Consider the following 22171-nt stretch of genomic DNA (forward strand, 5'->3'; position numbering starts at 1 on the left):
CCTCAAATTGTGTCATTGTCTGGCTAGGATGCACCATGGGATAAAATGGGAAACACGCAGCCATAGGCCTTATTGCACAGGGCTGACCAACCTTTTTACGACCGAGGTTGCTTCTTAGGCGCTGGCTCGCAGGCACATACTATCGAGTGTCATATAATAGATTGAAGATTCAAATTCATATAGGGGTATTATTGTGATTCTATAATTGCACCAAGCCTTTTGAACGGGAATTAAAATACATATAGATCATGAGTCGCACCAAAATATTCACTCATATCATCGCCGATACACTGCAGAGAGGAAGGCAGATAACTGCAGAGAGAAAGGCAGAACCATCGCGTTGTGACTTCATGGAACAATGTCAGAATATCCGATGCCAGCATTGACCTTTTCGGACCGCACATTTACTTCGCGTCGTCCAGGATGGCCTTGTCGGTCAGAGGAATGTTCTTGGGTCCTTCGTAGGAGCCCCGACGGACGAACCACCAGATGGCCACGAAGATGGTCAGAGCACCGGTCATCAAACTGGCGTAGTTCATCGTAGCAGCGCTGGTGGGCATGGAGTAGGGGAAGCAGAAGATGACAATGAAGGCGATGATGTAGATGGAGCTAAGGGTATTGATGACGTAGCCGATGCGTCCCATCCAGAAGTAGCCAGGTTGGAAGGTCGAGCGGCGGGTGAGGACATGAGGGAGGATGGCGGCGAGGTAGGAAAGAGAGGACAGCTGCACGAAACAACCGACGAAGGCATTGAAAGCGGTGGTTGATCCGACGTAAATGCAAGCAAGGATGGTAATAATCACACCACAGACTAGGGTTGCGTTGAAAGGGTTGTGCATCCGGGTATTGATACGTCCGAGCCAGCCGGAGAAGGGGGTCGCTCCATCACGAGAAATGGTCCACAGGGTACGGCCGGCGGTGATGTAGCAACCAGCACATGTGATGACAGTGGGCAGGAAGGCAACGACCAGCAGTCCAAGGGAGCCACTTCGAGTACCCGTGGCCTGGCGGTAGATCTCGGCGAGGGGAAACCGTAGGGATTGCTCATGACCAGGTCGAGGTCATTGATGGAATAGAAGACGGCGATCATATAGAGCAGACCGGTGACGAAGCCGACAGACATCTGAGCAAGGATGGCCTTAGGGATGTTGCGACTGGGCCTATAGCACCGGGTTAGCGTACTAGCCACTCAACTCTTGACTGAGATCGACTTACCGTGGGATTTCCTCTGCAAGGTGGCTAGAGCAGTCGGGAGTGCCAACACTGTAAGCACCATTGAGCATTCCTGCAACGAAGACAAAGCCGTTGCTCGACCAGCCGGTCTGGTTATTCCAGGTGCGCCACACTGTCTTATCGTCGAGATATGCTTGGCCGTTGACATGAGGCATTACGGCACAGACGATGATAGTGATGAACACACCGGCAAGAATGAAGAACATGCCAAGATTACCAATGTGGGGGAGGAAGCGGTTCATGAAGAGCACAATGCAGCAGCACATCCAGGTGCAGATGATGAAGCTGATGAATGTGTGCCATGCGTGAGGGACGAAGTCAGGATGCATAAGCGCGTACATGGAGACAGTCTGTTGGCCCAAGATGGCGGACATGGAGGCAGCTCCAAGGATCCATGCAAGACAGTTCCAGAATCCAGCAAAGAATCCGCAAATACGGCCATATTTTCCAGCAGTGATCGAGGCCCAGTGGTAGACTGATTACCGGATTAGCGAGGCTCGTAAGATAGGACAGAGCAGAGTCGCGACATACCACCACTGGCAGAAGGCATCGCTGATGCGAGCTCTGCAATAGATGCTGCGACCATCCAGTAACAGACGGAAACAGCAATGCTTAACTCCGGTTAGTATCGACTGATGTTGACTGATCCAAAGCGATCTTACAATTCATAGATAACTCCGGCTGGTCCTCCATTATACATAGCAGTGACCTTGAAATACACGTTAGCTCAACTCTTAGGTAGTATTGGTCGCCAAGGATGAACATACTAAACTGCCACCTTGAGCAATCCATGTGTTTCCTGTAGTAACAGCGACGGCACAAATACTGAGCAAGCTGAAGTTTCGTTCGAGCTCTTGACGATGACCGGATGCATTGACCAATTCGGTCGAAGGGCGTTCCTCTGCGCTGGCCTCAACTGCAGCCATCTTCTCCGGGTTTTCCACCGCTGCCATTTCGGATGATGCCATCAAAAAACGGGGGGATTGAAACCGACCGGAGAGCGACCGGATGAAGACGAGTATTATTATGATCGAAGCACAGGCGAATTATCAAGATAGCTTTGGATGACCAAGTCGATGGAAGGCGAGGCAGGATACCACTGGCTGTGTCCTGCACGTGTACGGGTATGTGGAGGTGCGCTCTTATTACTGCAGATCAGTAAGGGTGATGGCGACTATGAGAGGATATCGACCGGTGCTGGCATATATCACCTCCAAAGCCGTCCGGATGGAGGATGAAGAGAGAAAAATCCAACATCAGCTTTGGACGTCGATCCGGCCGTCAGCAGTTTATAGTAGTTCGATATCCTGAGGGATACCTGGAGGACAAGCCGGTTGAACACACCCTTGTCCACCACCCTCGTCGTATTGGTATTGTATTTACAGCTAAGTGTGGGGTCAGATCTAGTGCAGCAGGGATAAGCATTGATGGGCGAATCAAAATTCACTATAACCTCCTCATAGAGGCTAGACGATCAAAAGCGGGACAGATAAAACATAGGTGATTGGTCAATGATAATCATGGTTGCAACAGACTTGTATGAAATGTACAGGGGTACGCCGAGATGCCTTTTCCTAAAGAGGGAGCTTCAGCAGATGGCAGACTCTATCCAGATATCTTCGGCGAAGTTGGCCTCTGAGATGGGAGATCGTAGTCAAACACTGGTCCTACTTGGAGGAACCGAGCCCCATGGGACAGGTAGATATCTCTATCTCCACACTTTTGATATCTTCTTTGTGATCTGGGGCAATGTCGTGAATGAGTACAGGCAGGAACCGATTCAGTTGAAAAGTGGACTGCATGTACTCTGCATACAAACCTGCAGACTTAGGTACGTAGGTAGTATGTAAAATTATTCATATGGCCACCCATAGCCTGAGGCATGCAGTAGTTTAAAGGAAAAGTCCACTTGGGCCCTTGGCTTCTCACGTGCTCTAATTCCTTGATCAGGGCAGTAGTCGATTAACCATGTCACAGACTACTGCCCTTTCGCTTTAAGTTTGTCGCTGAAGTAATGGAATGACTCCGACGCTCGATGCCAAATTTAGCTGTTCACAGAGTTTGTTGAGTCCGTAACTTGTTATGAATGCTGGCCGCAGACGACCGATTTCTGCGAGGTACTCGGTAGCTGGAGAGGGCTGGTCCGGCAAAACGGTCTGCCCGTGGCTCGCCCTTGCCACAGGGAAGTATATTGCGTGGAACCTAGTTCCAGTTGCAGCCAATAGAGGAATTCCGCAAAAGGTCTGGACGGTGTCCTGTGACCGAATTATCAGGAACAATAGTGTTATCAGTACGGAGTAGTGGAAATACTATGACAACAATATACTATTCATAAATATACCGGAGTGCTCACCAGCAGCTACAGTAGTATGGTGTTGACTCTAATAATGGCCAATTGTCTCACTACTTCGTACACTAGCCTTTTGATTCCGAAACTTTTGAACGATAAGGTTGAGCAATAGTAGTGTCCACTGTGAACTCTCTTGACTTGCTTGGAGGTACCGATGGATGCGCCGCTGATTTCTAGACTATCAATAGTGGCATTATTCCAACTTCCACGCATCCTTCGGACATCATAGAACCGAGAGTAACATGCAGCAGCCTCTTAAACTGCCATGCTATTAGTCAATCTGAAACAATATCAATATAGCTGTCAGTTAATTCAAGCTTGCAATGGACCTTTATTAATATGCTTGATGGAGCTCTCTCATTAGGATAGGTAGGCTGCAGCATATCGTGCAACTGTCGAGAACGTGGAGCTGGGAACATCGTCGGTTATCATGATCATTATCATCCGCTGAGTAGGATGGCAGGTTAGAATCTTGTTCTTGTTCTATTCCGGTATACAACCTCCGGCGCTATTGAAGCGCTGTAAAGGGGCCAAGTCAAGCAACACGCGAGTGCTGGTGGGACATCTATTCTTCGTTCTCGACGCCGAATGAGAACAACGGTAAACAGATCGTCAGGTACGCCGGCACTGCTACTACTACGTGGATACGACCTTGCCAGAGTCTAATGACGATTTGGGAGAACCAAGAAACTGTCGGTTGCTGGACCCGGCCTCTCGCTAAGCCCCTAGTCATGGCACTATTGAAACTCATACTCAACGGGGCGTGAATCAGAGACATGTATCTAGCATTCCTGATACTGAGAGTCCACTTCACTCCTTCGTGTGCGCGATTTATTTCTCTGAAATAGCATTTAAGAACGGGGGCCACTTGGCGACAGCACGGTCGAATTCGGCCGTTGAGCCATAGCGCCCTGGGGTTTCATGTGAAATGATAAAAATCCGTCATTTCATGTTATTCCACAGCATCCAGACGCCGGAGAAATTACTCGATATCACCGGAAGCTAAGCATCGACCGATATCGAACGATCGGGCCATTATGGGCCCTCTCAAGTCGGAATTCATGCCGGATCATCCTGTGATTGCGCATCATGAAAACGATGGCGTGCAGGTCAGAGATCACCTATGCCGGGTCACTACTGACTCAATAACCGACTCACCATTGCCTGTCAAACTACCATGGCTAATGAGTCTCGACTCTCAATAATGCCAGGTGGTAGGCATGAATGAGCATGCGCCGCGTCATCGGAAAAACTCCTGCCCTTCTGGTGGAGGCTTAGAGGCTAGAGAGGCGTAGATAGTCTCTCTACTTCAGACACCGTCAAATCCTTCCATCACCGCAGAGACCGAGAAGCCCCGTAGAGTGTTCGACAGTGATTTCCAGGCAAAATCAGCCGCCGACCAATAATAATGACTGATAGTTGGAGGCTTGTCCTATGCCCGCATACTCGAGTCTAGACTAGAGAAAAATCGGAACAGGAACAGCTGAGGCCTGCGTCAAGAGAGCTAGCACCAGGTGGCTAGCATATTAGCATATATGATCGTGCACTAGGAAACATACTTTTCTGGGCGCAGTAATGCTCACTTTTCCTCGGCAAGGGCGGTCGGATTCCACAGTCAGTTTAGACCTGAAAGTCGCCTCCACCGCTGCTGGGACTGTGGAACATCATGCAATGATGCAGGACAGCCAGCCACGGCCATGTTGCAAGCCTACATTAATGAACAGTAGTAGTGCAATCTATTATTGCACGCTAGATAGATTGCTTGCAAATTGCAGGCGAAGTGCCGGCTTCGACGAAGTTTCCCCTGACCCACAAAGGACAGGGATTAGAAAATTTTTTTACTTCGCATGCAAGGATTCTGGACTAAGAATCCTGGCAACATCGCTTCGGTCGGTGATACTAAATTGGCCAAGTGTATGTACTCCATGGTTAGTCTGCACTCTGCAGAGTCTGAAGAACTTAATTGCAGACTATGCACTTATGCAGACGTATCCAATTGCTTATGTACCTAAGTTCTTTCAAGAACAGATCTGAGGCAAACGATCGACCACGCTCAGATGCAAGCACTGTCTCCCTTGAGGGGAAGGATCGACCTAAGACGGCGAATCCGGGTGTAAATCTATGGAGCAGTACCTGGGGCTGAACCACAGAATCGGCCAGAGTCCAAATTCGAGAAAGGGAGGGGACTTGACTAGAGAGGTAGTACTCCGGACTGGAGGTGGGACGATGGGGTCATGGATGGGAGCTGTTCTGCTTGTGTCAATCAGAAAGGAAAAAGACCATCAGCACTAACTCAATTTAGAGTTAGCACTAGGTTTTAGATCAAGCTAACTCTCCACTGACGGCGCAGGTCGTCACCTTGTTAACGTTACCTTGAGAGGTTTCACTTCAAAATACACAAATATACATACCTTGCAAACATAACAACAGAAAATTTCTTTTTCAGACCGGGCTCGATGAAGCGAAATTGATTGATTGATTAAATTCTCAACAAATCAATCTTGACAGTGGCGCTCGCATGGCCAAACGTGCAAACACTAAATCCATCCCACTGCTTCATTCCAGGACGTGAGCTAAACCAGGCACGCTGACAAGGCAATTATCTTGCTGATTCATACTTTTGAAACCCTGATTGGAAAAGGATCATTGTTGGGTCCCGGCCAATCTTATGTCGTCCTCGTTCACTTAGCCGATTGTGCCATGCTTCCACGGTAGTCTCAATATACCTAGCAGGTCCACATCTCTTGGTGTCCCCACTGGCCAGTATGGACATCTTTTGAGCCATGGGTCATTATTATTATCTACTCATTAATTGAGTTGTTTTGTCCTCGGGGCCCTGGCTACAGGTGGCTGGCCCGGGGGTTCGCCCACGGAACTAGCATTGCCAATCCTCCGGGACAACTACTCATGCACGCAGTCATGTACATCCAATCAACCATACTTTCTTCACTTCATGATTGATTATCGCCAACTAACTTAACCAACCCCTCTATCAGCGCAATCAGACTTTAACCCCAATCTGGCAGGCGTCTGGTGTTGTATGTCTTCGCTAGTCGATGAGCCGATTTACCCAGAGTTTATCTCTCCACGATGTCGGTACCTTGCTTGTCTTATTTATCTCACCATGGTCCCTGACATGGGTGCCTTTGATTGCCTGTTTAGCTAACCTCTCTTTTTCTTTCCGGTTACCAGGTTGAAGTCCGACACCATGTCAGGCTTAGGCCCGGACTTTTCAAAGAGCTTTGCAACGGAAACATGGGTGCTCTATGGTGTAGGGATATTGGGAACTGTTCTGCGATTGTTAGTACCATGCCTTGTAAAATGCGATGCGCCGTTTTGTCAGCTTGATGCTAACTTCCTTCTCTTGATAGTGTCGCACGTATACGTCGACTGGGTATCCGCAACCTTCAAGTCGATGACTATCTCATGCTCTTCGCCGTCTTATGGTACACGCTATTATGTGTTGCCCTAAATCAAGTTGCCTCGGGAGGGGGTTCGAATTTGATGACCGATGAAGATATAGCGAATTTGACGCCGGCTACCTATGCTGAGCGGGTGAAGGGAAGCAAATGGGTTTTTGTGTCGGAGCACTCGTTTGTTCTGGCCATCTGGGCGATGAAGGCTTGCATGCTGGTGATTTATTCCCGTATCACGTAGGTCTTCTCTTCTGGCGCCTTTTCTCGAAGGTACGGCTAATATGGCTCTTACAAAGCGACGGCCTGAACGCACGTAAATGGGTCACCTATCTTTCAGTCTACGTCGCCCTCGGCTTCGTGGCCGTTGAACTGTCATTGTTTCTTATCTGCAGGCCTCTGTCCAACTACTGGGCTGTACCCACGCCTGACTGTCAGTTCTCGTCCATATGACCGCTATCGCGAAGGAAACCTTAAGCTAACTCAGTACAAGACCAATGCTCGTCGTACCAGTACTACGAGATCATCCAGGGCGCCGTCTCCATTTCCGCCGATATCTTCATGCTTGCTGTCGCCATTCCGCTCCTGGTGCAAGTTCGGGTTCCTCTCAAGCAGAAAGTAATCCTTCTCGCCCTTTTCGGCATGGGAATTTTTGTCATTGTTGCGGCCGTCCTGAACAAAATCTACTGCCTGGTTCCCTCATTGATCTCCTACGTCTACATGAACTGGTATTTCCGCGAAGCAACCGTTGCCATTCTCGTCACCAATCTTCCTCTTGTTTGGTCTCTGCTGCGCGATGTGTTCCCCGCTCTCAAGAGCTGGACAGGGGGATCCAAGAGAGGCACAGACCGGTATCGGTCAGGACCTTGGACCAGCAAGGGATCCGGGCTTCGGGCTTACGGACCCGCCAGTCAGTTACGGTCTGGGGATTACAACATGCAAGACTACACAAACACAAGCACGGCTATGCATCAGAAAGCGGTTTCCGATGTCAGCGTCAACCAAAGCGACGAGCGGGACCTGAGCGATGATGGGTCAGATCGTGCTCTCAGAATCCGACAAGACGTGACGGTGACGATTGAGCGCGAGACCCGCCCACCAGAATATTGGGACACCCACCATGCGCAGATCACCAATGGCCGTCCCCAACCTCAGCCCTGATGAAGCACGATCGACTTTTTTTTTTTTCTCTTCTTAGCATAGACTTAGACAACTGTATATACTTTTCTTCTTCTTTCTTCATTTTATGATCTACTGATGTCCATTACCCCAAAGACTTTTTTTGATTTATTGTGTGTATTTACTCGTGGGGTACCAGGTCCGGCCGTGGTCGGGATGTGGAGGGAGGTGACAAAAGGCCGCAGACCAGGAATCCCGAACCCAACCATGGGGTGAGAAATCAATTATTGATTGATCTTCAGAGATTACCTGCACAAACCCTGGATATACGGAATTGATTCGCGAGGGCGAATATGAGGATCGCGCACAAACCAGAATATTCGCAAATCCGGTCATCCAATGCCATTGCGAAAAGCAGTATGAGGAAAAAAAAAAAAATGGCAGATATGACCGAAGTTTCAAAGTTTTCAGCTGGTATGTATTGTCCCACTCCCACTTCCTGCAGATCTCCCGGGAATTGCGTCAGGTAGCGTGGGGCAGTGCGGTATCGTTGTATTTGAAAGAGGGAATTTGTAATTTGCACTTCCGCGCCTGCCACTGTCCTATTCACAACTGTGAAGCAATCAATTCTGATTGATTCTATAAAGTTAGTCTAACCTCTAGCACGAGCCCAGGCCGACTCTCAACCGCCGCCTTTCTCGATCAGGAAATCTTCTCGATCTTTTGCATTAGGCTGCACAGGCAAAGGACTTGGCTCTCCGGAGTCGTTAACCGGTGTTGCAAACCTACAGAGTACTGATAGCCTGATTCCAAGCCGAAACTCGGTACATGAGCAGCATAGTATCATCACTCACTACCTATTCCTGGTCCAATATCCGTACTCCTCACCGAGAGAACCAGCAACCATCGGAGTAATTACCTAGGTACTTAGCCACGTACCAGCCACGTACCTGATGATCGTATACTCAAACGGCAGGCGTCATCCGAGACGGCAGCAGGTTACTAAGTCATATCAAGTAAGCGTCTCCTTTCCGCCCCTGGGTAAGATTTAGCGATAACTCGCTAGTACCTACAGTGGGGTCCTGCCAAAAGTAGAAGCAAGATGGAGCATCCATCGGGATCGGATCATGTTGCGCCACCGGGAGTTGGAATGAATGAAAATGTTACCTTGCCTAGGTACTTACGTACGAGCTCGGGTATTACTATTTGTTTTGGGATTGAGGGTGAAACAACTAGCAAGTGTCGAGAATCGAGCACTGCATCAGCTACAAGTCGATGAGCTGAGCTCCACTGGCAGTGGATGCCGCATCTACGGAGATAAAAGATTGGAGTTATCTTGCGACTTGCGGCCAAGTTTGGTACGAAATTCCTTGAGGGGATAGGCTCGAGTGGAGAGGAGACTAGTAAACTTTGGAAGGACACCGATCAAGCTGAGGACCGTGGGGTGCGCTCCCACCTGCAAACCACGGTTGGTTTTATCTTGCTGGTCAAGGTCAATCTGTTCATTTTCCTGATATGGACGACTTGATTCTTTTCAGGCAGGTGTCAACAAAATGTATCATCCGGGACGGACAATCGGCATTGGAATTTTATACAAGATTGTTTGTCAACTTTGCCGTCTCAAGAGTCAAGGGTATAAGCGAAGGATTTTTTTTAGGCCAGCACACACGCTAATAGTGTGTAGCATGCGCTCCACGTGGTGTTCGCATAGTCTGTCGCGACTCGTGAGTCCATCCTTCGCGCAAGGATTAGCTGGGACTATTACTCTAAACTAGACTAAATGTACACACATCCTGTCCAAACATGGATGTCATGTCGGTTGGTCCAGTGGATATCGGTTCGCCTGTTGTCCGGTGCTAAAGCCGGATGACTACTTTGTTTGTCCATCTCCGAGAATAGTATGACTGCCCAGACTCTCAATCGGATGTATCTATGCGAGATGGTAGTAGTTTCTGGCTTGCGAAACTCGTGGTCGTACAGCTTTGGCGAATCCATAGTTCATGTCCATGGAGCAGACCGGCATTCACTAAGATGCAGGTTGCAGGGATACAGAGTAGATCGGGCAAAGGCGCACGGCCACTGTGCCTGTTCGCCGGTTACACCGAAGTGGGTATATTTCGTAGTATATACTATGTAGCCTTTGCTAGGTTAGATGCGAACTGCAGGTCCTGAGTCCTGACAAATACGGTCTTGCCATTGATAATAACTCCGTACGCGAGTGATTCTCGTCAAATTATCCGTCGGGGGAAGCCGAACTAGGAGTTTCGAGTCATGAGCGCAGTTCTAGGCTACTCTTGTATCCAGCAGGGTAATCTACGGAGAAAAGGAAGATGGATATTTGGAACCTGTAAACAAAAGCACAAATGCACGTGACTAGAGCTGTGCCCCGCGTGTTTGCGTGATGATGGAAGATCATCGTGTCAATACTCGATAGACAAGAAAATGCCCTTGGCGATGGCTATGATTCCCAGCAGCTTTTTCTCACGGTAAGTGCTGCCGAGTACTTCTCCCCACCGATACGTAGACACTGACACGTCGTTTATGGTACCTAATTTCAGAGGCGTAGTTCGTCAAGGAGCCTGCACCTGCACAGCCAAAGTGATAAGCAAGAGATCGGCCACTATTGATTACCAACCGCACTTTGCCTTGATTTATTCGTCATCGCCGGCGTGGTTCTAGCAGACTTTGGCTCTAAAGTTCTTAGCATTGCAACGTGCAACTTACAACATGTCGGGGGAACTTTCTCCCTCGTTCTTGGGCTTGGAGGGCCTCCATGTCTTCATCACTGGTGCTGCTGGGGGCATTGGACAACGAGCCGTTCAGGAATTCCTAGGTAGGTGTAGATCGCATTTATTGCCTTTCGAAAACCCCGTACCTGCTACGTAAGCTAGAGATCGGCATAGCGTACTATGCTTGTCTGAGAATGCGATCCATTTCTGTAATGCGCATTGGTCAGAACTGGTCGATGAACTGCGTAATGTCATTATATGCGACTACATTGAAGTCTGCTAATGAGACCTGAATGCAGACCAAGGATGCAAGGTAACAGCATATGACCTCCGCGCGTTCGAGGCCCCAGACACCATTGGCGAGAGTTACGCCCGACTCAACGTCCAGCGCGGCGACATCTCCGACGAAGAATCCATCCGATCCGGCATCGCACTCGCCGTCAAGCGATTCGGGCCCATCAACATCCTCATCGCCAACGCCAGCATCACCGATGAAAGCCATGATTATCCCATCTGGGAGCTCCCGCTGGAAACATGGGAGAAGACGTATAGCGTCAACGTCCGCGGCACGTTCCTCACCATCAAGCACTTCCTGCGTGCTGCGCGAACCGCACAGCAGACTCTGGGCAGGGAGCTGGAGAATCTGGCCATTGTCGTGATGGGAAGTGAGACGGGGGTTTTTGGGCAGGAAGGTCATGCCGAGTACGCGTCCGGCAAGGCTGGTCTCCAGTATGGATTGGTGAAGAGTGTCAAGAACGAGATCGTTCGTCTCAATAGCAGGGCGAGAATCAACGCCGTCGCACCGGGATGGGTGGACACACCCATGATCGAAGGCCGACTGGATGATCTAAAGGAACTGTGGGCCGAAGCCCAAGCAACGTATGTTCTGTCAACCAGCCCGAGGTCTATCGCTGATGGACTCATAGGGTTCCCCTCAAGAAGATCGCAAAACCAGAAGACGTCGCACGTACCATGGCGTTTCTGGCATCGCACCGCGCAGCAGGCCATATCACGGGCCAATGCCTCAGCGTCGACGGAGGCATGGAAGGCCGCCTCCTCTGGAAGGAGAGCAATCCATCAACCCCGGAGACAACAAGCCTGGCCGCAAAGCAATCCATCCCGCGCAGCTTACCACCCCCCAAACGCAACAAGATCCGCGTCGCAGTATCCATCGACCTAGACGCCGTCTCCGGCTGGCTAGGAACAGGCCACCACCCAGACAACATCCTGGCCGACTACTCCGCCGGCTTCTTCGCCGCCAAAGTCGGCGTCCCGCGGCTGCTCCGCATGCTCAAGAAACTCAACATCGCCGACCGCTGCACCTGGTTCATCCCAGGCCACTCAGCCGAGAGCTTCCCAGAGGAAGTCGCGCAGGTCGTCGCCTCAGGCGCCGAGATCGGGCTGCACGGGTACGCCCACGAAGGCGCCTACCAGATGACACCGCAGCAGGAGCGCGACGTCCTGGTCAAGTGCATCGACATCGCGACTAAACTCACAGGCAAGAAACCAGCGGGCTACCGCGCGCCGCTCTACCAGCTCCGCGAGTCGACGCTGGATCTCCTTGAGGAATTCGGATTTGAATATGGTGCGTCTTTCCCCCCTCATTTACCCCCATTCACACAACCTTCTCTTCTCGCTGCGCATGCTAATTGATCATAGATGCATCCCTAACAGACCACGACTGCCACCCCTTCTTCGCCCCGCGCCGTCCCGCCCTCCAACCAATCGACTTCTCCCAACCCGCCTCTACCTGGATGCACCCGATCCCTGCCAGCACGCCCGCAAACGAAGACCGGCGCCCCCTCGTCTGTGTCCCCTGCAACTGGTACATGGAGGACATGACCCCCATGCAATTCCTGCCGCACGCGCCCAACTCGCACGGGTACACGGATGTGCGGGTGATTGAGAACCTATGGCGGGACCGGTTCCTGTGGATTCGCGAGAATGAGGAAGAGCCGATCTTCCCTGTGCTGATGCATCCGGATACGAGTGGCATGGCGCATGTGATTGGGATGGTGGAGCGGTTGTTGGGGTGGGTGAAGGGGTGGGGGATGAGGTGGAGTTTTGTCAGACGGGGGAGATTGCGAGGTGGTTTCGGGAGAGGAATGCAAATGCGACTTAGATTATGATATGCTACTGATGAGACTACGAGGGTGTAAGACAGTTGGAAGACATAAAATATACTCAGGATTATCATCACTATGTACAAGTCTGTAGACTATCATGCATGTAGACAAAACCATATCAACCTATAACGCCAATAAATGACAAAAGCAAGTCGTAGCTCATCACTCGTTTTATCGTGAATTCAAGGAAACACTTTTGCAAAAGCTTTACTCGTAAAGATCCATATCACCACTTCCATCCTCGATCTCAGCCAGCGCGTCATCCTCATCCACCATTTCCTCATCTTCCTCCATTTCAACCTCGTGGTTCGGCAGCACGTCAATGCGCCCCTCGCGCATGACCACCCGCGCGACCTCGCCGTCCTGGATACTTCCACGCAGGATGAGAACGGCGAGTTTGTTGAGGACCTCGCGCTCGATGATCCGCGCCAGAGGACGGGCACCGTACGCTGGCGAGTACCCTGCTTCGCCGAGATAGTCTTTGACTTCCTCGGTGCACTGGATGGTGACGTTGCGGTTGTTCTGCTCGAGACGGCGCTGCACCTCGTTAAGGCGCAGGTCGACGATCTTGCGGATCTCCTTCCTGGTGAGCCGGTTGAAGATGACGGTGCTGGAGATACGGTTCAGGAACTCGGGCAGGAAATAGTCGCGGAGAGCGCCCATGACCAGCTCGCGGGTCTGAGGGTCAATGCGGCCGTCCTTGGTGGTTGGGCGCGAGAGGAACTCGGCTCCCAGGTTGGAGGTCATGACGACAATGCAGTTCTTGGCGTCGACGATTCTGCCCTGGCCGTCGGTGATCCGACCGTCGTCCATGAGCTGCAGGAGAACGGTGAGGACCTCCTTGGCTGCTTTTTCGACTTCGTCGAACAGCAGGATGGAGAAGGGCCGACGGCGCAGACTCTCGGTCAGCTGACCGCCAGCGTCGTGTCCAACGTAGCCGGGAGGAGCACCGATCATCCGGCTCAGCGAGTGCCGCTCCTGGTACTCAGACATGTCGAACCGGATCATGGCCTTGGGATCGTCGAAGAGGAACTCGGCAAGTGCCTTGGTCAAGAGAGTCTTACCGGTACCGGAGGGACCGCAGAAGAGGAAGCTTGGAGGCGAGTTGGGGTTGCTGAGACCGGACCGTTGCAGCCGAATGGCATTGGAGACCGAAGCGACGGCTTCCTTCTGGCCAACAACGATCTTGCCAAGGTACTTCTCCATGTGCAACAACTTGTCCTTCTCGGTGGTCTTGAGTCGGGTGACAGGAATACCAGTCCAACGGGCGACGATCTCGTTGATCTGATCGGGCCCGACCGCGTCGGCAAGCAGGGCCTCGCCATGATCGCCATTTCGAGCACGACGTTCCTCGTCCGCCTTGATGCGGTCGGCCTCGAGTCGCTCGATCAAGGCCTTGGTTTCGGGAATGGCAAAGTACTCCAGATCGGCAGCCGTCTGGGTGTCGCCGGACCGCTCCGCCTCGTCTCTCTTGACCTTGAGTGAGTCGAGCTTGATCTTGGCATCTTGGATCGCCTTGCTGCGCTGCTTCTCGCTTTCGTACTTCTCGCGCAAAGGTCGCAATTCTTCCGTCACATTGGCTGCTTCTTGCTTGGCTGCTTCCAACCGGGCCTTGGACGCATCGTCCTTTTCCCGCTCGAGAGCATGAATTTCAATCTGCAGCTGGCGGAGTCGTCTCTCGAGGTTGTCCAGGGCCTCGGGCTCCGACTCGCGGGTCACTCTGACAGCGGCAGCCGCCTCATCGATGAGATCGACGGCCGAGTCAGGAAGTCGGCGAGCAGTGAGATATCTGGCAGCCAATTCGGCCGCGGCAACGATAGCACCGTCGAGAATGTTGACACCATGGTGTACTTCGTACTTTTCCTTTAGACCACGGAGGATGGAGATGGTTTCAGAGACGGTAGGTTCCTTGACCAGGACCTGTTGGAATCGTCGTTCGAACGCTTGGTCTTTCTCGATGTACTTGCGGTATTCGCCGAGCGTGGTCGCACCGATACAGTGCAACTGACCACGAGCGAGCATGGGCTTCAGCAGATTGGCGGCATCCATACCTCCCTCGCCGCTTGAGCCTGCACCCATGAGAAGATGGATCTCGTCGACGAATAAGACAATCGTGTCCTTGGATTCTTCGATCTCCTTGAGAACGCCCTTCATTCTCTCTTCGAACTCACCCCGGTACTTGCTACCAGCGACCAACGAGCCGACGTCGAGGGAAAGCAGCCTGCACTGGGCCAGATTGGCCGGAACATCGGCGTTCACGATACGACGAGCCAGACCTTCGACAATGGTGGTCTTACCGACACCGGGCTCACCGATCAGCACCGGGTTGTTCTTGGTCCGTCGACTGAGAATCCGGATGACTCGACGAATCTCCTCCTCACGACCAATGACGGGGTCGATCTTGCCCTCTCTGGCCAGAGCGGTCATGTCGATGGTGAACTTCTTGAGGTTCTCATTCTCGCCCTCGGCGTCGGCGGTCTTGGAATCTACCCGCCGTGTACCACGGATTTGTTGTACCGCTGTATCGATCAGCTTGACATTGGGGATATTTGCATCCGCCAGTGCCCGCTGCACCTGAGAATCTTGAACGACCGAGAGGATGAGGTGGTCAATGGCAACGTAGCTGTCCTTTTGCGTCTTTGACAGCTCGGTCGAAGAACGAATGACTTTGGCGAGGGCTGGTGAGACGCTCACTGTGTCGGGAGGAGGATCTTGACTCGGTAACCGGACAAGTAGCTTCATGAGGGAACGCTCGAGGAGCTGAGGGTCGCCATGGGCGCGCTCGACTACCTGACGGAAGAGAGGAGCGGTGGAAGAGTCGTGAGAGGGATGTGCGGCAGTTTGTTGATCTTTCGAGTCATCTGGTGGAGGATTGAGGAGAGCAAGAGCGAGGTGAATAGGGAGGATCTGAGAATGGGCGTATTGCTCGGCCAGATGGCTCGAGTCCAATAACGCCTTGTTGGCTCTGTCTGTAAATTGAGCACCGTTCATTGCGAAACGGACTTGAGTGTCAGGTAATGATAATGTTGATGTGAGGGTATCTTTAGCAGAAAAAAGAAGAGAAGAAAAAGCTTGCGCGGACAAGAGGGGAGCTAGATATACCTGGAGTTGGGTATCATCAGCTCATTCTTCGCAGTATCGAGACGCCCCTCTCTGCCCCATGACGACACGAGTGGATTCCACCGCCTTCCAGAACAATCGATAATGTCACGTGATAACACAGCTGACATAATGGACATTTTGCTATAACTAAGGTACTCCGTAGCTACTACTCATGCAGCTGGATTTTGAGTGTTTTCTTTTTTTATTTTTATTTTTATTTATTTTAATTTATTTTAATTTTTTTTGCTTATTCGGGATTACTATTTGACTGACGAGGTTACTAAATCAAATTAGATAAGACTACCATTGCAGTTGTCCGTATCACTGACTACAGCTGTCAGATGTACCCATTGCTTGAAGTGGAGCTGACGGCCAGAGCCATTTGGATGCCTTGTTGCCTTGCCCTGGACCAATCACAAGCGCGTCGTTCAACACACCCAAGATGGACATTTAAGGTATCAATGCGGTCTTACTGAGCAATCAGACCGTTTCTGCCGCTGCTATTCAACCTAAATCTGGCTGAATAGGGGATAGTTAGAAGCTGAAAGGATAATGGAAAGCGCCCGAAACTGTGTTCAGTGTCGAGTGACTCGAGTCAGCCCATTAGAGCAGAGAGGATGATCCACCCCACGTTTGCTTCTACATTGAGGATAACAGGTACCTCTCTACCTCTCTAAGCTATCAGTCAAAATCTCAGATCTGTCCTGCTCAAAGAGGGTTGGTTACTTTAGAAATATGCGGAATTGATAGTCCATAGCCCATTATCGTGGTATATAGCTTCATCCTCTCAGTCTCACCACATACCTAACCGTGACGTCAAAGCGGGATTCTTTCTGGTTCATCTCCCATCCCTCTCTGTCTGCACTGTTCTTTTTAGCAATCCAGGGCAAAACAGGGATGTCTTCTGCCTCCGACCAACGAACTGTCATGCTGGAGTCTAGGTACTTGGTATCTCAAAAGAAGCTAAGGCACACTAATTGGCAGGAACAGAAACCGTCTCGCCTCTAAAACGCCTGCGGACTTGTTTTCCCCCACTTTTTTCTGCTTGATTTGTTGTGCAGGAAGCCCCTCGTTGTGGCCGTGGTTCAGGAACTGCATAATCCCACTACTTGGTCAGACCTCGGAATTGTTCCTTTTGACATACGTAGGAGGCGGCGAATCAAGGTAGACGTTTCAGAAGAAAATCGAATGAGAATCATTCATGGCATGGGGGGGGAAATGTGTAGATCTCAAATCTGTTCGAAAATTTTTATTATGTGGAGGGGTAGATAAATATCAGACCCTATGTACACACATACATCAGATGGGATCAGATATTAATATTCCTGGTGGAATAAATGTCTTGCATCAATCATACAATCACAGACAGACACTGAGATATCTCTTCTGAAGGAGTAGCTTTAGCCAAGTGGGTTCAAACCAGCAAATGATAAATCCTAGATTGAAGCAGCATCTCCAGTTCCTCAAGGCAGACCTTCTTATCTCGGACGGGCTGTCGCTAAACGTGGTTCAACCATCCAGACGATCTCCATCTTGTCCCATTCCTATTACTATTATTATTCTTGCAATTGACTTGGTTATCCACTGAACTAAGAGGGATTTACTTTTTCCGATTCAAAAAAGAAAGGAAACTCGACTCTTCCCCTCATCCTCTCATATCTCTCTGCATATAAAAGTTTGCTCATCTTCCCCTGGTCACTCCCGCTTCTTCTCTGTCTGAAGCATTCTTCGCCATCCTGACTTGACCCATCTGATCGTCGGATAGGATTACGTTGACGCTTCTCTTCTTCTTTTGATTGTCCCTGCTGTCTCAGTACAGTATACGATTGGAAAAGAAAAGGACAGCAGTAGACTACGACGCCGGTGGTGAAACTCCCTTGTTGAAGTAATACTCGGCTCATAACTGCAAACTGCTACCTTGGTTGTCATTTCGACTCCATTGACATCTGCTCATCAGAAATGTCGCAGAAACCCATTTTTGTTGCTACCCATCCTCGAGCATGCTCCACGGCCTTTGAAAGAGTGAGTACTACCCTCCTTGGTACTTCTTGGTACTCCTTGCATTACGCACAGTGTAGACGGACAAGTCACTGACCCTTCCATCATAGGTCTTTATGACTCGCCGTGATTCTATACAATGTATCCATGAGCCCTTTGGCGATGCCTTTTACTATGGTCCCGAAAGGCTCAGCTCCAGATTCGCCGATGATGAACAGGCCCGTCTAGACAGCGGCTTCAGCGAATCGACCTACAAGACGGTGCTGGATAGAATCGAGCGTGAAGCTGCCGAGAACGAGGTCCGACCCTAGTCTTTTTTCCTTTCGTTTTTCCTTTGTCCTCTGATTTCCTCTATTCTGCCTCATTCTCGTTCTCTCGTAATCTCCCCGGTCATTCCGCCATGATGAGAGCCATGGCCATATCCGGGAGAAAACCTACACTCACCTCGGTTCTCCAAAAACCCCTCTGTAAAACCCTCCGTCAAGATGTTGACCGCGGATTTTGGGTTAAATGATTCCCATGCACAAACCGAAACCACAAGGCGTCAGTCTCCGCAACGATACTTACCTGATACAGGGAAAGAGAGTCTTCATCAAGGATATTATCCACTACCTTCTGCCTCCCGACGGCAAGCCTGCCAGCATTGCCCCCTCACTCCAGAGGATCAAGCGCGGCGTAGGCACCAATGGACAAACCACCGGTGAAGAAAACGGCGTGGCCAACGGCCACGTCGACCAGGGCAGCAACGGCCAGGACCAGACCGGCCAGAACGGTCACTCCAAGTCCCGGACCGGCGAGCCCTACCCATACGACACGGAGCCCGAACCAGGCAATCCCACCGTGATGCCCAAGGAGCTCCTGTCGCGCTTCCACTTCGCCTTCCTCATCCGCGACCCGCACTTCAGTGTCCCCTCCTACTACCGGTGCACCGTCCCGCCCCTGGACGACGTCACCGGCTTCTACACCTACGACCCCCTCGAAGCCGGGTATGACGAGGTCCGCCGCGTCTTCGACTACCTGCGCCGCGAGGGCCTGGTCGGCCCGCACATCGCCACGCGCGAACAGGACGCCAACGAGCTCACCGACAACCAGAAGCCGCAGCCTGTTGTCCCCGGTCTGGGCGCAGGCCGCGAATCTGGCGCGGAGATCTGCGTCATCGACGCAGACGAGATGCTCGAGAAGCCCGCCCCCATGATCGAGGCGTTCTGCCGCAGTGTCGGGCTCGATTACGATCCCTCCATGCTGTGCTGGGACACCGACGCGGACCACAAGATTGCGCGGGACGCATTCGAGAAATGGCGCGGTTTCCACAACGATGCGATCGAGTCGAAGGGCCTGATGGCGAAGAAACATGTAGCACTCCCTTTCCCCCCATTTTTGTGTAAAAAGAGAAGGAACTAACCTTCCATAGCACCCTCCCAAATCCGAAGAAAAATTCGACGCCGAATGGCGCGAAAAGTACGGCCCCGAGGCCGCGGCTCGCATCCGCGAGGCTGTCGACCGCAACATGCCGGACTACCTGTACCTGAAGCAATTCGCCATGAAAGTGTAGGCTTGCGCCGCTGCGGAAACCTAGCAGAAAAAGTGGGTAAATTGCAACGAGGAGGATTTAAGCAGTATTTAAGGTTGGCACTTGACATCCCCTGCGATGATCCATGTTCCCACGACGATGCCAACGACGATGATGAGATCTTAGCTCTGATGACGCCATTTCGGGATTCTCCATACTCCGTACTCCACGGAGTGTTTCTACTTGCATTTCTGATTCTGATTCTGATTCGTCTATTTGTTTGATTGTCTGCGATGTCTTTTGCGTGTAGGGAGATTATCAACCCTTGTCAGGGTCATAGTCATAGCGATAGCTGTGTTAGGATACTGCACTATTCCGTAACGATTTATCCAACTTCTTGTCAACTAAACAGTAGGCTAGAATGATACATAATGCCACTAGTACAGGCTGAAAGACTTGACTTCATTCATCATACAGTACTATCTATCCCCATGACCCAGTATTTCTCAGGTCATCAAATGAACGCAAAATGGCGTATATCGAAATCACAGAGCCAGAACACAACGTATGTGCCAATGCCAATGCCAATGCCAACTGCCACAAAAAAGGCACAGATCCAACCCCTCAAACCGCGCTGTAACCGCCTCTTGACCCGCTCCCTTGGAGCGTATTGATGACCCGCCGCAGCCAGTCCTGGAAAATGTACGGAATGTCACGGAGGGTGTCGCCGTGCGGGAGGAGGTCCCAGCCACGGGCGCCGTAGCGGCTGTAGTTGAGCCAGGAGCCGAAAATAAGGTAGGCGGCGACGCAGAGGAAGAGACTGTAGAGATCATTAGCATTAGCTGTTGATTGAGGGGAGGGGAGAAAGCAAACATACATGATGATCAACCAGGTAAAGAACCCCCAATGGCTTGACCCGTCGCCCTTCCTGTCGCGGACATAATTGTCACACGCATACCGCGTCCGCCACTTCAGCTTCAACACGTACCCATCGTCGTCGGCAGGCCCGAAACTCTCAAACTGCAGGCTGCGCGAGGGATCCGACCCGTCATACGGGTCCGTCTTCTCCTTATCCTTGTCCTTGTTCTTGTCGCCTTCATCCTCCCGCACCATCAACCGCCGGCGCGTCTCATCCTCCTCCTCCTCCTCCTCCTCCTCGCTCGATCCATTCGCCACAGAAGTCAGCCCCTCCAGACCCGACCGGCCGGGATCACACTGGAACTCAATCACCGCCCGCGCATCCTTCTTCTTCTTGTCCTTGTCGACGTACTCGCCCCCCGCCAATTTCACAAGCAGCCCTTCCTGCCCATCTCCCTTCAGCCGCGTGACCTCAGCATCCTTGCTGCCGTGACCCAGGGGGTCCAGTCCGGCAATGGGGAAGGCATGGCTAATCTCCTCCAAGCGGTCCTCAGTATACTTGTACTGGAATCCACAGACTAGAACACAGTCAGCACTCATTCATTTTTTTTCCCCTTAAAATTCAACAGGTCCAAGATGCCACGGCACGCACTATTCTTTGAAGTCCCGCACTTTAGATCTCCCCGGATCGAGGCCTTGCCGAGCGTCTTGCAGATGTCCAGCACGTAGGTCGTATTCACGATGTAGTCTTCCGCCTTGTCGACATGGTAGATCGTGTGCACGCCGTGCAAGCCGTAGAGGTCGTATTTGTTCCCCTCAGCGATAATATTGCGGCAGTCGAACGACCCTGTCGCCGAGGCTAGACCGGTCAAGAGGGCGGAGGAGAAGAGCAACGATGGGGAAAGGCTCGATTGTATTCGCATCGTGGAAGGATGTCACGAGGATTCGACCGAGGGAAGGGTAGTGCGTAGTGTTGCGTTACACGATCGACGAGGCCGTTTCAGCGAGAGCGCAAGGATGATATTGTTGTTTGGACGAACGGTAATGCCTGTCTTGAAGGCAGAAGCGTGAGGTCACAAACCAACAGTGTCGGAGTCGGAAACGCGATTTGGGCGGTTGTCTGGATGGTAGGATGGGAAAAATCTTTGTTTATGATGCAGTATACTGGAGGATGATATATGTGGACAAAATTGGTAAAGGGGAATCAAAGGATAGATTGCTGTGCTGGCTGGATGCACACAGAACGAGATGGATGCGGTTTACTCATGCTACCAGTTGGGGATTCGTTTCTCCGGATTGCGATCGATCGTTGCAGGACAGCTCCTTATCACCTCGGTCCACAGCACCCGGGTGCGTATGAAGTACAACTGATCCTTAACGAGCTGGACGATTCTGCCCTCGTAACAGGCACTAAACAGCTATCCTATCCAGCTCTAAATGAGCCTTCTTGCGGAGGAGAGATGACAGGGGGCTGCTGATGATGTCACCCGACCGCTGTCATCCAGTTGTGTCGATATCTCCATCCTGACCAGACAAGAATACTAGAGTAGTCTATAGCCAGTCTTAGGAAATGTGCTGCCTCCTAGATAGAGCTATCGATTTTTCAACTCTATGACTTTGAGCTACGAGTCACTACACTACGGAGTACACACTGGACGCATCGCAGCTCCTGAGCATCATTTGATGCAGCACATGTCCAGATTAAGAATCACAGCAATTCTCACCAGTCTTTA

The 22171-nt window shown here is 51.3% G+C and overlaps 6 protein-coding genes across 6 annotated transcripts; 3 read left to right on the forward strand and 3 right to left on the reverse strand.

Annotated features, from left to right (window-relative positions):
* Positions 1-168: 168 nt before the first annotated feature.
* Positions 169-2508, reverse strand: P174DRAFT_441050 (putative choline transport protein). The gene is made up of 6 exons (XM_024827212.1): positions 2001-2508; positions 1896-1942; positions 1765-1844; positions 1216-1708; positions 1052-1160; positions 169-1016 (listed from the first exon to the last, which is right to left on the reverse strand). The coding sequence occupies exons 1-6, from the start codon at positions 2184-2186 to the stop codon at positions 405-407; spliced, it is 1527 nt and encodes a 508-aa protein (XP_024682394.1). The 5' UTR covers positions 2187-2508; the 3' UTR covers positions 169-404.
* A 4283-nt stretch (positions 2509-6791) lies between these two features.
* P174DRAFT_369379 (uncharacterized protein) lies at positions 6792-8157 on the forward strand (the record flags this gene model as incomplete). The annotated part of the gene is made up of 4 exons (XM_024822279.1): positions 6792-6883; positions 6955-7236; positions 7296-7429; positions 7490-8157. 4 exons carry the CDS (start codon positions 6792-6794, stop codon positions 8155-8157), a joined length of 1176 nt encoding a protein of 391 aa, XP_024682395.1.
* A 2393-nt stretch (positions 8158-10550) lies between these two features.
* Positions 10551-12966, forward strand: P174DRAFT_512063 (SDR family oxidoreductase/polysaccharide deacetylase family protein; the record flags this gene model as incomplete). Its single annotated transcript, XM_024831849.1, has 6 exons — positions 10551-10601; positions 10674-10948; positions 11144-11723; positions 11771-12429; positions 12504-12880; positions 12901-12966. The coding sequence occupies exons 2-6, from the start codon at positions 10843-10845 to the stop codon at positions 12964-12966; spliced, it is 1788 nt and encodes a 595-aa protein (XP_024682396.1). The 5' UTR covers positions 10551-10601; positions 10674-10842.
* A 52-nt stretch (positions 12967-13018) lies between these two features.
* On the reverse strand, positions 13019-15989 carry P174DRAFT_441055 (ATP-dependent Clp protease ATP-binding subunit). The gene has a single exon (XM_024827213.1). The coding sequence runs from the start codon at positions 15959-15961 to the stop codon at positions 13178-13180; it is 2784 nt and encodes a 927-aa protein (XP_024682397.1). The 5' UTR covers positions 15962-15989; the 3' UTR covers positions 13019-13177.
* A 1637-nt stretch (positions 15990-17626) lies between these two features.
* Positions 17627-19974, forward strand: P174DRAFT_441056 (uncharacterized protein). The gene is made up of 4 exons (XM_024827214.1): positions 17627-18094; positions 18181-18369; positions 18647-19423; positions 19482-19974. Exons 1-4 carry the CDS (start codon positions 18032-18034, stop codon positions 19620-19622), a joined length of 1170 nt encoding a protein of 389 aa, XP_024682398.1. The 5' UTR covers positions 17627-18031; the 3' UTR covers positions 19623-19974.
* Positions 19975-20204: 230 nt separating this feature from the next.
* P174DRAFT_369571 (autophagy-related protein 27) lies at positions 20205-21361 on the reverse strand (the record flags this gene model as incomplete). The annotated part of the gene is made up of 3 exons (XM_024822288.1): positions 20205-20400; positions 20458-21016; positions 21091-21361. The coding sequence occupies 3 exons, from the start codon at positions 21359-21361 to the stop codon at positions 20205-20207; spliced, it is 1026 nt and encodes a 341-aa protein (XP_024682399.1).
* Between the last annotated feature and the right edge of the window lie 810 nt (positions 21362-22171).

This window comes from Aspergillus novofumigatus (assembly GCF_002847465.1).
Source record: "Aspergillus novofumigatus IBT 16806 chromosome Unknown P174scaffold_4, whole genome shotgun sequence".
Lineage (NCBI taxonomy): Eukaryota > Fungi > Ascomycota > Eurotiomycetes > Eurotiales > Aspergillaceae > Aspergillus > Aspergillus novofumigatus.

Coding starts and splice junctions, on each gene's coding strand:
- P174DRAFT_441050 (XM_024827212.1), bottom strand. CDS start 2,186: ATGGCAGCGGTGGAAAACCCGGAGAAGATGGCTGCAGTTGAGGCCAGC. Junction 1,845..1,895: donor GCCGGAGTTATCTATGAATT/GTAAGATCGCTT, acceptor ACCGGAGTTAAG/CATTGCTGTTTCCGTCTGTT. Junction 1,161..1,215: donor CTTGCAGAGGAAATCCCACG/GTAAGTCGATCT, acceptor CCGGTGCTATAG/GCCCAGTCGCAACATCCCTA.
- P174DRAFT_441055 (XM_024827213.1), bottom strand. CDS start 15,961: ATGAACGGTGCTCAATTTACAGACAGAGCCAACAAGGCGTTATTGGAC.
- P174DRAFT_441056 (XM_024827214.1), top strand. CDS start 18,032: ATGTCGCAGAAACCCATTTTTGTTGCTACCCATCCTCGAGCATGCTCC. Junction 18,370..18,646: donor GTGAAGCTGCCGAGAACGAG/GTCCGACCCTAG, acceptor TACCTGATACAG/GGAAAGAGAGTCTTCATCAA. Junction 19,424..19,481: donor GCCTGATGGCGAAGAAACAT/GTAGCACTCCCT, acceptor AACCTTCCATAG/CACCCTCCCAAATCCGAAGA.